Source organism: Macrobrachium nipponense, chromosome 25 (genome assembly GCF_015104395.2).
Source record: "Macrobrachium nipponense isolate FS-2020 chromosome 25, ASM1510439v2, whole genome shotgun sequence".
Taxonomy (NCBI): Eukaryota; Metazoa; Arthropoda; class Malacostraca; order Decapoda; family Palaemonidae; genus Macrobrachium; species Macrobrachium nipponense.
The window spans coordinates 69,600,447-69,615,446 of NC_087214.1; the positions used below are offsets into that span (position 1 = coordinate 69,600,447).

The 15,000-nt window shown below is 42.3% G+C and overlaps 1 protein-coding gene across 1 annotated transcript in view; it reads left to right on the top strand.

Annotated features, from left to right (window-relative positions):
• Positions 1 to 15,000, top strand: part of LOC135199514 (protein O-mannosyl-transferase TMTC2-like) — a 150,617-nt gene that overhangs the window by 112,958 nt on the left and 22,659 nt on the right. The window contains 4 exon segments of the mRNA XM_064227632.1: positions 226 to 355; positions 358 to 930; positions 1,175 to 1,979; positions 2,326 to 2,556. Coding sequence (XP_064083702.1) covers positions 226 to 355; positions 358 to 930; positions 1,175 to 1,979; positions 2,326 to 2,556 — 1,739 coding nt within the window.

Sequence of the window (15,000 nt, forward strand, 5' to 3'; positions counted from 1 at the left end):
CCTTGCCAAGTTAATTGAATTCACTTCCAAGTTATGTATAAAGTTATTTTCATTACAAGTTAAACCTCCAAGTTATTGATCAACTTCCAAGTAACTGATCACGTTATTTTCACCGTATAAATTCACCAGTCAATTTGCACCTTTTCAGGAATGGAGATTTTAAGCATAATCAAAGATAATCACCTCAGTTCAAATATTCCCCAGCGTCATTTCTCCTTCCCCCAGGTGGGACGCCGCCTTCTCCAGCCTCCTGACGAAGGCGCAGAAAGAGACCACCCCGAAGGCTCTAGAAGACGCCCACGGCAACCCAGCCTCCTCGCTCCCAGTGCCTTTCCTCACGCCCACGCTCAACGCCGCCCCCTCTCCGCCCTGCCCTTTCACGCCTCTAACGTCGTCTTGCATGCAGCCGTCACGGCAGCCTACGTGGGCGTCCTGAGACACGTGGGCGTCGGCCCGTGGGCGTGTCTGGGCGCCGGGTCACTCTTCGCCGCCCATCCTATTCACGTCGAAGCCGTCGCAGGGGTGGTGGGGCGGGCGGAGCTCCTAGCCGCCCTGGCCTTCTGCCTCGCCTTGGCCGCCTACGTGAACTACCTCCGAGGGCGTGGCAGCAGCAGCAGCAGCGAGACGACTCAGCAGCAGCAGAGGAGGAGGTGGGCCTGGGCGGGGGTGGTGGGGAGGCGGGTGGTCATCGGATGTCACGGTCACACCTGCGTCTGTTGGGAGAGTCATCACGCCCACAAGCCGGCGTTCCTAAGGGCGGGCGCCGAGAACCTCAAGTGGTGGTCGTCTTTCCCTCCGTGGGCGTGGCTGGTCGTGAGCGTGGGCGGTGCGGGCTTGGCCATGGCGTGTAAGGAGCAGGGCGTGACGGTGCTTGGGGTTGGTTTAGTAATGCATGCGGCTGCTGTCGTGTCTACGACGCCGAAGAATAAGGTAAACAAATATCCATTATTGTTTAGAGGGACCGTTCTCTCTCTCTCTCTCTCCTCTCTCTCTCTTCTTCTCTCTCTCTCTCTCTTTCTCTCTCTCTACTTTACTAATTACTGTTTATCCTCGCAGTATATAGTTTCCAATGTCCAGTGAAATCCAGAGGTAGGAGTTTAGGCTTAATGAAATGTTCCTTTATTATTGTTTTGAGGAACCGTTCTCTCTGACCAATTTCTCACTTTCCCCGCAGCCTGTGGTAGTGGGCCTCATCAAGGAACTCTGGCCGGGAACCCTGGGGACAGCGATACTGATCTGGCTTCGCGTGAGCATCACCGCCCACTCGCCCTCCTTCACGCCCGCCGACAACCCGGCCGCGCACGCCCAATCCCTGCTGACGAGGGCGCTGAGTATATCCCACTCGTGGGCGGTGCACTGGCGTTTGCTGCTGTGGCCCGCCACGCTGTCATTCGACTGGTCTATGGGGGCCGTGCCCTTAGTCACATCTCTTGCGGACTGTGCTAACATAGAGACGTTGGCTCTGGGCGTCTTGCTGGGGTGTGGTTTTACAAGGGCGTTCCGCTCCTGCTGGGTGAATCGTACGCGGCAGGCGAAGAGGTGCAGTAGTTACTACTCGCCCCACGCTTACCACGACGAGCTCAACAATAACGTCTCCCTCGCGGGAGGAGGCGCTGAGGAAGACGACGACGAAGAAGACGAAGAAACAGAGGAGGTCGTCTTCGTCTCTCCCACCTCTGAGTCGTCATTCTTCACGCCCTCGTCTGCTGCGTGCGTCCTAGCATCGTACAACCAAAACCACAAAAAACTGTCTTCCTGTCGTCGCCAGCTGATGGCCCCTGGGGAACTCCACTTACTCCTCGGTTGGAGTCTTCTGGTGATGCCCTTCCTGCCGGCGTCGAATCTACTGGCCTACGTGGGCTTCGTCGTGGCCGAGAGGGTGCTCTACATCCCTTCCATGGGCGCCTGCCTCCTGGTGGCTCTGGGAGCCCAAGCGCTCTGGCGTCAAGTATCGGGAGGAAAGTCCCTATTGAGAAACGGTAACATTTCAATTTGATATAAATGCATATATTAATTCTTTATTAATTTCAGGCTTACAGCGGGATCGAACCCAGGTTTTTCTATTGAGAGGCATGGGTGGCTCTGCCAACTGGACCACCCACATGGCCTTCCGATGGATAGACCTGCGTTCGATCCCGAGGTGATTCAGATATTTTTCTATTTATGCCAAGTGTGTCTGTATATATATCATAATCAATGTGTCCACAATAATTTAATCGTATTTTATCTCTCTCTCTCTCTCTCTCTCCAACTATCCCCAACAAGCCCCCAACCACCAACCAAAAAAACTAACACCTATCTCCACCATCTTTCTCCACCAAACAGTAGTACTACAATCTCCAACTTCGTCTTCGTCCCCTTCCACTGCGCCTTCGTCACCAGCTCCGCCCAGGCGCCAGAGACGAAGGGCGGGGAGGAGGCGGTTCAGGGTGGCCTTCGCCGTGGCGTGGGCGGTCACCCTCGCCCTTATGGGCGCCCGAACAGTCAGGAGGAACGAAGATTGGAGATCTGACGAGGCTTTATACCGCTCCGGAGTTGAGGTCAATCCGCCGAAGGGTGAGAATGAGAGTACTTGTTTTATTATTATTATTATTATTATTATTATTGTACTTAGGAAGCAGACCCTCTCTCAAGCATACTTTATTAAAAGTAATGGTTACTTCAGCAGCGCTGCACTTATAGAGATTTTTCTCTATTTTGCAAATAGCGGCTTTTTCCGTGCTACTTAAACAGGCTAGTAGAGCACCTATAGAGGTCATGATCAAATACAGTGTCAAAATAGGTGCATATATTTGAATTTTACAGATAAACTATGATACCATAGTCATCAAAGTCATTAACGATTTTCTCTCTCTCTCTCTCTCTCTCTCTCTCTCTCTCTCTCTCTCTCTCTCTCTCTCTTTCTTAAAGCGAGCTTTCGTCTGGAGCTGCCAGACATCCTCGGGCTGGGAAGCTGAGGGTGGACTGATCTTGGTGTGGTGTCCGTTCTCCTTATATTTGGGGTTGACAGCAGGGGTGTCTGCCCCATGCTGATCTCCTATTGGCTGGTGGCGGTGAGTCTTCGTTTTCATTGGTGGCTTGAGCCAGATCTCAACCCACTTCCTCCGAGCCAATGGTTGCGATGCTGTAGCTCCTGCAGCCGTCTAGACCTCCTGAGCGGTGCGGTAACGTTGATGGGCGTTTCGCTACGCTGCGGGACGTCACGGCTAATTTGATTTCCATCGGCTGCAGGAGTACCTCGTTCGGGGGCGTTGTCTTCTGTGGAGTTGTCGTGATCGGTGGTGTCTTCGTTGGTGGCAGGTCTTCTCATTCTCGTAGGGAGGAGAAATTTTGACCCCTTATGTCCCGAGTCAGTACAGCCTGCAGTCTTCGGCTAAAATCTTAGAGGCCATCAAGGATTCCCCTGGCACCGGGATTATCGCCTCGCTGCACGTGGAGTCCCTATTTACGAACGTGCCTGTCGACGAAACCATAGATATAATCAACGACCGTGTCTACAGGGATCAGTTGACAGCGCCCCTCAACATACCCGAAGCCTCACTCTGTACGCTGCTGGAGATCTGGACGAAGAAGGCCCCTCTCTACACCCACCATGGCTATAGATGTTCTGCCAGAAGGACGGCGTGGTGATGGGCTCCCCACTGGGAGTCCTCTTCGCCAACTTTTATAAGGGCAGAGTCTCCGTACTTCAGTCTACACAAAGAAGACCAATCTAGGACTTTGCCTCAACGGTGAGAGCGAGTGCCCCGCCAGATGCAAAAGCACCACCGTCAGGGCCTTCGTCAGGAGAGCCCTCTCCCACTGCACGACCTGGCAGGACACTCACTAGGAACTTGACCGCACCTCCCAAGTACTTGTGAATAACGGGTACTCAAATTAATTAATGCACAGCCCTGGAGAAATGGTACGGTAGTGAGAGCCTGCAGCCCCGCCCCAGGATAATATCAAGCTGTACTACAAAGCCCTCATGAGTTCCCATTACCGTGAAGATGAGGACTCCATTAAGAAAATTATTTCTGAAAATGTATCCCCAACCGACGAAACCAAGAATATTGACTTCATCAAATATTACCAGAATCGTAGGACGCGAGACCTTATTATGAAAAATAACCCCTCTCCACAGGTACAAGACCCCCTGAAGCAGACGCATGTAGTGTACCAGTATACCTGCCCAGTCCGCGAATGCAGCGGTGCCTACGTAGGTATGACTAAACCATGAGTCTGTCGAAGAAACTCTCATGCCATGCCCAAGAGGGGGCTATCAAGAATCACGCCAGCACCAAACATCAAGAGGCCATCTCCCGGGATGTCATCATACAGGACACGAAGATCATCGGGAAGGCCCCTGATGCCCGTCGGTTGCGCCTGCTGGAGGCGCTTCTCATCCAGCAAATAAAACCTACACTGAATACGACGCAGGAAGAATTTCTCCTCCCTACGAGTATGAGAAGACCTGCCACCAACAATGACACCACCGACCACGACAACTCCACGGAAGACAACGCCCCCGAACGAGGTACTCCTGTAGCCGATGGAAATCAAATTAGCCGTGACGTCCTGCACCGTAGCGCAATGCCCATCAACGTTACCGCACCGCTCAGGAGGTCTAGACGGCTGCAGGATCTACAGCATCGCAACCATCGGCTCGGAGAAAGTGGCTTGAGACCTAGCTCAAGCCACCAATGAAAACGAAGACTCACCGCCATCAGCCAATAGGAGATCAGCATAGGGCAGAACCCCTGCTGTCAACCCCAAATATAAGGAGGACGGACACCACACCAAGATCAGTCCACCCTCAGCTTCCCAGCCTGAGGATGTCTGGCAGCTCCAGAGGAAAGCTCGCTTTAAGAAAGAGAGAGAGAAAGAGAGAGAGAGAGAGAGAGAGAGAGAGAGAGGGAGAGAGAGAGAGAGAGAGAGAATCATTAATGACTTTGATGACTATGGTATCATAGTTTATCCGTAAAATTCAAATATATACACCTATTTTGATACTGTATTTGATCATGACCTCTATCGGCGCTCTACTAGCCTGTTTAAGTGGCACGGAAAAAGCCGCTATTCGCAAAATAGAGAAGAATCTCTACAAGTGTAATGCTGCTGAAGTAGCCGTTACTTTTAATAAAGTTTATTTTTATCATTATTATTTATTATTTTATTTATTATTATTACAGAAGCGAAAATTAGTTTTGATGTTTATTTTAAAAATGGGGAATTTTAGGCGGTTGGACTCCAAGGGCGTGAAAAGTGTAGTATAATTATTCATAATTATGAATAAGAAATATTTCCTTATTAACTACATCAAATCTACATCCAAAAATATGCAAACACCAAAAAGAAGGAAAAGGATGTGAGTTCGACAAAAAGTGTAAATATATGCACCCTGTAGCTATGAATCAAAATCAAATAGATAATCAATCGAATAACAAAATCCAAAATAAGAAAGAAACAAATAAAGAAAGGAACAAAGAATATCAGGTGAAGGAAAAAAGCAAGCCATCACCACGATATGGAGTGTCAACAAAAAGTTTCCAAGCATCAGCTCCAAGATACAGCCCAAGAGATATGAACTGTATTTATGATGCAAGAGGATATTGCAGATACGGAGACCAAAATTGCAGATTCAGGGCACCAAAATGAATATTATTTATGAAGGAAGATCAAATATTACGGAAAAGTTGGATTTTTTAATGTCAGAATTTTCTGGAAATGAAGAAAAAGAACAACATACCAGAACAGGAAAGAGATTATAGGAAAAAATCTTTTATTATTACCATATTAAATTAAGGAGAAAACACGCAAACCATCATAGGGATGAATGCGCAGGGCTTAGTTATGAGTAACTCAAAAAGAAAAATAGAATACTTAGAAGAACTAACCCAAATTGAAAAGAAAATAGTTATAATGAATATAAATGAAACCTGGTATTCCCAAGAGACTGGGAATGACGATCAATTAAAGGGTTCCAAACTTATAGATCAGATAGAAAAAATAGGAATCAAGGGGGAACCGCAATATATGGGAAAGACAAAAACAAGGAAAATATATGAGAAATATAGTAACTCAGAATGTGAACTAATAGCGGTAGAATTTGAATCTGAAAAATTAATGAACATAGTATATATAGACCCTAATACTAAAGAGTTTTACATAATAATAGAAAAATTGGATGATATATGTAGAAACAAATCCCAAGGACTGGACTATTCTCCTATCCGGAGACATTTAACTTTCCTTTCGTAGACTGGAAAGAACGAATAGGAGATTGTGGTTGTATTTATACATATAAAAAAGAGAGTAACAGCAGTGCAGAAGATAAGAGGCAATTCGAAAAAGCTATTAGATATGCTACTAGAATACAACATTCAACAAATAAATCACCTGCCACAAGAAAGGAAAATACTTTAGACCTAGTATTTGTGAACGAGATGAATTATGTTAAAGAAATAATAGTTTATAATGCGAGTATTTCAGACCATAATGTCATAGAATTAACAGTCCATTCCAAAGCAAGTGAAAACAGAGATAAGCAAGAAATGAAAAAGTGGGAAGGATATGGAAAATACAACTTCTACAGTAAAAATATAAAATGGTCAGAAATAAATGAAGAATTAAACAAAGATTGGGATAACATTTTCGTAAGTGATGATATACAGGTAAATACGGAGATGTTATATAAAATATTAGAGAAAATAGTGGATAAATATATGCCGAAGGAGAAAAGTAACATCAGTCATGCATACCAAGAGAAAGAAGGATCTTGTTCTAGAAAATCAGAAAGTGGAAAAAAGGTCTTGCAAAAGAAAAGAATGCATGGAAAGGGATGGAACTAAAAAGTAAGATAGAAAATGCAGAACAAAAGATTATACAATCAAAAGAAAATGAAAAATGGGACTTGGAAGAAAAAGCCCTAATAAATATCAAGCAAAACCCCAAACTATTATACTCGTATGCGAAAAAGATGAATAAAAGAAAGAATAGAAATAGGCCCTCTAAGAATGAAGGGAAATTAACGAATGAAAAAAAGGAAATATGCAACATATTTGCAGAACGATACAAGAGAGAATTCACCCCTAGAATTGATTATGAAGATAATGATATAGAAGTAAAGGACGAAAATAGTGAATATTTAGCAGACATAGATATTAATGAAGCTGATATTGTGCAGGCTATTAATGAAATTAAAAATAGAGCTGCAGCTGGGCCTGATGGTGTCCCTGCTATTTTATTAAAGAAGGTAGTTTCATTCTATCGCAAAGCCACTTGCAATATTATTAAGACAAAGTGTAGATACAGGCAAGATTTATGATGAACACAAATTAGCATATATTACCCCTACTTTCAAAAGTGGATCAAGACTAGAGGCAAGTATTATAGGCCTGTGAGTCTAACATCACATATTTTGGGGGGGGGGGGGGAGTGTATGAAGGGTAATGAAGAAAAATATTATGAAACATTTAATAAAAAAATAAATTGTTTAATATAGGACAACATGGTTTCGTACCCGGATAAAGTACACAAATCCAACTGTTAGTCCACCGTGAGAACATATACAAAAGTATGAAAAGCAGAAATGAAACAGATGTGGTTATCTAGACTTTGCAAAAGCTTTTGACAAGATAGACCTATATATATTAGCGAAGAAATTAGAAAGCATAATATAGTCGATAAAGTAGGAAGATGGTTAAAAGAATTTTTACACAATAGAAAACAGATAGTTATTGCAAACGATGAGAAATCGGATGTAGCTAAGGTAATATCCGGTGTGCCAGCAAGGTACGGTGTTAGCTGCAATACTGTTTGTTTATTATGATTGCAGACATAGACGGTAGTGAGTAGTTTCGCCGATGACACAAGAATAAGTAGAGAATACTTTGTGAATGATAGGAACGCGCTACAAAGAGACCTTAACAAAGTATAATGACTGGGCAGAGGGTAAATAGGATGGTATTTAACTCTGATAAATTTGAATCAATAAATTATGTAGACAGAGAAGGAAAGCTATATGCATATAGGGGACCTAATAATGAGACAATCACAAATAAGGAAGCAGTTAAAGACCTTGGTGTGATGATGAATAGAAACTTGTTATGCAATGATCAAATAGCAATTCTATTGGCGAAATGTAAAGCAAAAATGGGAATGTTGTTAAGACACTTCAAAACAAGAAAAGCTGAACACATGATTATTCTTTATAAACATATGTTCGTAGTCCACTTTGAATATTGCAATATGATATGGTACTCCACTATCAAAAGGATATTGCACAAATAGAGAGTGTACAAAGGTCCTTTACAGCTAGAATAGAAGAAGTTTAAGGACCTTGACTACTGGGAAATGACTACAATCCTTAAATTATATAGTCTAGAAAGGAGAAGAGAACACTACATTGATAATTCAGGCATGGAAACAGATAGAAGGAATAGCCGAAAAACATCATGGAGCTAAAATATTCAGAAAGAGCAAGCAGAGGTATATTAATAGTGCCCAAAAACTATACCAGTAAAAATAAGGAAAGCACACAGGAACATTAATCCACTACGCACCAGCATCGATAATGCAGTTGTCTATTCAATGCGTAACCAGCTCATCTGAGGAATATATCAGGAGTGAGCGTAGATGTGTTTAAGAATAAGCTCGACAAATATCTAAGCTGCATCCCAGACCATCCAAGATTGGAAGATGCAAAATATACCGGAAGATGCACTAGCAACTCTCTGGTAGACATTAGAGGTGCCTCACACTGAGGGACCTGGGGCAACCCGAACAAGATGTAGGTCTGTAAGGTAAGGTCATGATTTTTTGGGGGATGATTTTGAGGATTCTATTTTGAAAATTAGAAAAAACTAAAATATTTTGGCATATTTTTTTTACATCCCAACTGGGAAATTAACTTTGTATTAAAGTTCGATAATTCGGTAATCACTATTGGGCTGATATTGGAGAGAGAAGAGAGAGAGAGAGAGAGAGAGAGAGAAGAGAGAGAGAGAGAGAGAGGAACGCACTGCATATTTAACTTAACGCAAATAATAATATTGGGTCCTTCAACTACTCACTCTCTCTCTCTCTGTCTCTCTCTCTCTCATATGAAAGTTAATCTACGCAGGTTGCATCTACAGAGCTCTCTCTCTATAAGGGGAGTAATGCCTGCAGTGCACCTTTTCCGGTGCACAGTAGGCAATACTTGAGGGTTTTTTGCAGCGTCCCTTCAGCCCTCAGCTGCGACCTCTTTTAAATCTCCCACTTTATTTCCGTTCAAACCACCTTTCTACCACCTTGCCATTCCACTTTCTCTCTGATTTATTTCATCTTGTGACTGCAAGGATTTCTTCCTTGTACGTCTTTTATAAAGAAAAAATGTATATATAAAACTTAGACATAAGATTAATGTAAGGAGCTGACAGCCATCTCATGCTCCAGAACAGAGGCTTTGGAACCTCTTTAAATAACGCAGGGCAGATGCTTGCAGGTTTCCAAAGACCAGGATTGGAGGGATCCTGGGGCAATTGGGTATGCAGAAATGGAGTGTTGCTATTGTGCCCCGTTAAGCTCACTCCTTCGTGTAATGAATGACCACCCCTGCAGCTACTACCCTGTGAGTGAAGGCTAAAGTGCTCTGAGGTTGCGGAGCTTTTGTGCCTTGTTGGAGTCCTAGCCAACTAAAAACCCCAGACGAGCTTCTGTAATATTGATTGTGGAACTTCCTACCCGTGGGGCCTGGTGGTGTGGCCATTTCTTGGGGATTTTCATGGTTGGAGGAGAAGCATTCAGGTCATAAGATTCTGGCTGCTGGAAGTTTAGTTATTTAAGGGATGCTGCTGTTCACTCGTGGCGAAAAATCATTTGCTTAGGCTAATTGTGTTGCTGAGACTACAAAGAGGCATGACATCAAAGATAGGTAGTCTCAGTGTCCTGTCTCTCCTGTCAACAAAGAACAGGAGATAGCTAAACTGAGGGTGGGGGGGGGGGTGGGGGGGGTGGAGTAGAAGTATTAGCAAAGGAACTAAAGGAGTTGACAAAGGACAAACTTGAAGGCAAGAGAAGAGAAGACAGGATGGAAAAGAAAACTGGAGACCTACAAAGGGAAGTTACAAACCTTAAGAAAGAAAACAGGAATTGAACAACGACCCAGTACAAAACGGAGAGAGCATAGTGAGATTATAAAACAATTGCTTTAAGACCAGAACCAGAATGAAACCAGAAACTAACCAACTAGACTATGGGGGGGGGGGTACAAAGAAAGATGCTTACAATAAATAAAAATGATGAATTCCAAGAAGAAGCTGTTGGTAGAAGACTGATAGCAGCCAGAAAAAAACAATTGTCCCCCCAAAAGGAATGCAACAAAAACGATAAAAGATTTGCTGTGCTCTCAGAAAGCTGAAAGAGGAAAACAATTCTCAAATCAGAGACTTGTTACTTAAAACCGAACAAAGGGCTTAAATTCTGTGGCCAAAAAACAGAAGCCAAGAGAAACGTTAATTCTTACACCAGGTGCAGGAGCAAAAGAACGATAGCCGAAGCAGTAAACGAAAAAAATCTAGGTAAATAATAGAAAAAAAGTGTAGTCATAGTGCAGGGAGGAGGAAATGGCCTTCGTTTCTAAAAGACCGGACGATCTTGGCCCTAACAGAAGGTCTTGTAGGCCAAACTGAACTAAAATTTGGTAAGAGATCACTCCGAGAGAAAACTGATAATGGCATTCTTAGAGTACTTTTACCCAGAAACCAATGTAAGCCATTCCTCCCTGGATCAGCAAGGCAATTGGAATCACCTGAACTGACTGGAAACTCAATATGGCCAAGAAAAAGGTGTTAGGTTTGTAAAAACTTTTGGGACAGATTTATAGGGAATTAATACAAAACTATATATAAAAGAGATGGCAACTCACTTGAATTTGGAAAGAACAAAACTAATAGGAAACTTTCTCAACAAAAACCTCTTGGAAATAACCTAAGTGAACTGAAAACTTTCAAGGGGTAAGAAATCGGAAAGCCTCCCAGAAGCTGGTTAGCAGTAGCACTGCAAGGCAACAGTGATAGTAAGGGAAACTAAGAAAGCCACCAATGGGCAAAAGAGAAGATAGAAAAAGTCCCTCAGAGTGACGCAGCTTTAATGCACAAATCCAATTTCGGAACAAAGTAGATCTCTACAAATCATTGGTTGGTAGGCAAGTGAGGAAATTAGAACATAATAGGTATCACCAGAAAACGTGGGTTACAAAGATACAACAAAGAAGACTTCGGTAGGAGAGTACACAGATTAGCCTGGATATAAATTGTTCAAAACAAGGATAGACTCAATAAAAAAAGGTGGGAGGCAGTTATGTTATAAGTTTTAGGGACCACCTCAGTCCAATAACGTGTTACAAATTACAAACCATAAACATGAAGTAATTTGGCTATCCAAATATAAAACCAGCTCCCAGGGGAAGGAAAGATAACTCTAATACTAGTGTACAGACCTCCACCCCCCAAATCACAAATGTCCGATGAAGAGTTGTTTATGCACTATATGAAACAAGAGAAATAAACAACAAACTAGGACAAGAAGATAAACATACAAACTACACTGCATAATAATTCAGAGATTTCAAATGCAGCAAGTACATTGGGTACACGATGACCCACCCCACCATCAAACATAGAAAGAAAGAGATTTTTTTACGATTTTGTTTAAAAAAAATGAATTCCCATGCCACCAATGGGTTGACAAACCACTAGAGGAACAAAAGCATACCTAAGAAACATCGTCCTATCAACAGGAAGATAATCTAGTATCCTGACCCTTTCAGTAGGTGCAAGAATCTAGGCAAAAGTGACCATAAAATTAAATTTCTCATTCAAATTAATGTTCACATAAAAAAAGAAAAAGAAGAAAGGAATGTTAATGAGAATTAGACTACCGTCGACAAGACCTAAATAAGCTAAATGTACGTTAAAAATCTAGAGTACGACGAGGAACAACAAGGCATAGGATAAGGCACTGGAAAGCTTTTGCAGATGAGAAATACACGAGAACTAAAAACGCTCTAGATGTTATACCATTTAAGGCAAATACTAACAAATGGCCTAACCCCTACAGCCAACCGTGGTTTCACCAGAGAAACTTAAAAATAAGGATAAGAGAAAGAGACATTGCACAAATCAATGAAGCCCTACCCACCGCCGCCCAACACCAAATAGAAGCAAGCAGCGGCATAAACAACTAACTCTTGGATTTGGTGGACACAAAAATTAGTAAGAAATGCCAAAGATAAATGAGGACCAAAAAAGGGGGAAAAGGAAAAAAAAGTTGCATCAGTTTGTAAAGGAAAACCCAAAAGAATTCTTTTTGAGGCTTGTTAATAGTAGGGACAACCAATAAAAAAATACGGATAGATTCCCCTAAGGGACAATGGAAGGTAACCTGGTGAACTCAGACTTGGAAAAAAGCAGAGTTATTGAATAAGTTTTTTACTAGTGTATTCACAACTGAAAGACAACTACTCAATACCGGAACCTCCTATTAACTATAGAAGGGACAGATTCCATTGGATTCCAAAATATATTTACAGAAGAAAGGAACATTAAAAACAAAAGAGTCAAACTCAACAAGGGTTCAGAATCTCCCCCTGGCCGGCCCGGATGGGAATTTCATCCTAAGAAAGAAATTAAAGAGCTAAAAGAAAAAGGAGGGATATTTCCTCAACCTATAGAAACACTAACCAGGAAGTGTGCTGAACAAAGAAAGGCAAACCAAAAGGATGGAAAACTAGGGAAATGTGCTCCTAGGTTTTTACAAAAACAAAAAAGGTTCCAAGAGAAGACCGGGAAATTATAGCCCCAATCTTTCCATAAATTACAGATCAAAACAGTCAACCTACGGTTTTTTTCAGGCAAAACAAACGATCCTGCCTATCAAACCTCTTGGAGTTTTTTCGTAACATGCTTGTTATTATTTACGACCAGCAGTAAGACAATAGAATATACTTCTTCTTAAATTTCGCCAGAACGGCCTTTTGACAAAGTTCCCACCACCAAAAAACTAAATGACAAAAAGTCCAGAGCTTTAAGGAATTGTTAGGAGAAATCGGAGACTGGAGCGAAGACTGGCTTAACTTACTAGAAAACCAGAGTCGTAAATAAATGGTGAAGAATCAGAAATGGGGCAGATTGTAACAAGCGGGAGTTCCTCAGGGTTCTGTCCCTTGGCCCTCTTCTTTTTTTTTTTTTTATTTACATTAAATGATATTGATGTAGGCTTAAACTTGCCGGGATAACCAAATTTGCAGATGACGGCCAAACTAGGAGGTTAAATGCAGCAGAACCCAGAAATGCCAGTGGAAAGTTTAAGAAATTGGTCTCAAATGAAAAATAGGAGAGTTGGTACAAAAAAATGGCAAATGGCTTTTAACATTGGGTTAAACTGTAAAGTTGTTACAAATAGGAAACAAACAACCCTTCATGCCAGCTACATTGCTGCTTGGGAATGACATAGGTAGTTGTAGAACAAAAGAGGGGACCTTGGAATCCATTATTACCAAGGACTAGAATCTACAAAACAGTGGCATAAAAGCTGAAAAGAAAAAAAGGCATAGAAACTAAGTGGGGATACATAAAGAAAGAGGCAATTTCAAATACAGAAACCAGGAAAAGGTACTGCAGCTCCTACACATCAAATAGTTAGAACCCCATCTTGAACTATGCAGTACAGGTTTTTGGGTCACCAACACTAAATGAAAAGACATAAACTAGAATTAGAAGGAGAACAAGCCAAGAGCCACAAAGTTAATTTCAGCCAATCAGGGCAAATAGGTTATAGAAGAAGAAACGAGAAGCCTGAACATGTATGCCTTAGAAACACGACGATTGCGAGGACAACTAAATAGAAACATTCACAAAATTACTGAAAGGCATAAACAAAAGTAGACCAGTAAACCTATTTACATGAAACGAAAAACCCCCAGCCAAGACAAAGAAATAGAAATGGAAGCTAGAAACTGAAGAGAATACAACGACATCCACCCCCTGTGGGAACTTCTTTACATACAAGATATGTGACACGTGGAATAAACTGCCACCAAAAGTGTTTTTTCAAACAGCAACAGTGTGGAAGAGTTTAAAAGAAAAGCTAGACAAAATCAATTAGGACACTGTGAAATGCCATCCAGTAAAACCTGCTTCCCACTGATTAAGTGAGCACACAATGTCCTTCTCGGATGGAACTAACAAGTCTTTTGAGGCATCCTAATCCTTGTAACTCTCTCTCTCTCTCTCTCTCTCTCTCTCTCATCATCTTCATCTCTCGTCTCTCTCTCTATCTCTCCTCTCTTTATGGAAGTAATCTCATAAACAACTGGTATCAATCTGTCACTAACCCAGTTTCAGCCTCTCTCTCTCTCTCTCTCTATCTCCTCCTTGGTCAATAATTTCCTTAACTTAAAAAGTATATCAGTAATCCTCGTCTATATCTGAATTAACCACGATTGTGACTTAAGTGGCCCAACTGTCGATAAAAAAAAAAAAAACCTACGCCAGAGGAACACACTAGGCTCCTATAGGCCGTAAGTTTGCAAAAAGAATCCCGCCGGTAGGCAGATTTTTTCACAAATACCTAGAAAATCAAACCGTTTTGATTTACAAATTACAGCTAGGTGAAGAGATTTGGGAAGTTTAGGCCTATTTTTGGACAAAGCCTTCTTTGGCCGAGAGAGAGAGAGAGAGAGAAGGAAGAGAGTAGAGAGAAGTTGGAGTTTTGGCTATTTTGAATAAATCCCACCCCCAGGAAGACTAATTTGAATTCCTGTTATTATCGTCAAATTCTCTGGTTCCTGTTCATATCATCATGTGTGTGTGTGTGTGTGTGTGTGCGCCGCATGTGTGTGTGTGTGTGTGTGTGTGGTGTGTGGTGAGAGAGAGAGAGAGAGAGAGAGAGAGAGGAGGAGAGAGAGAGGGAAAGCTTTGTTTCCTCTGGAATATTCCGAATGTCAGATCTTATTCTAGTTTCCTTTCCTCCCATTAA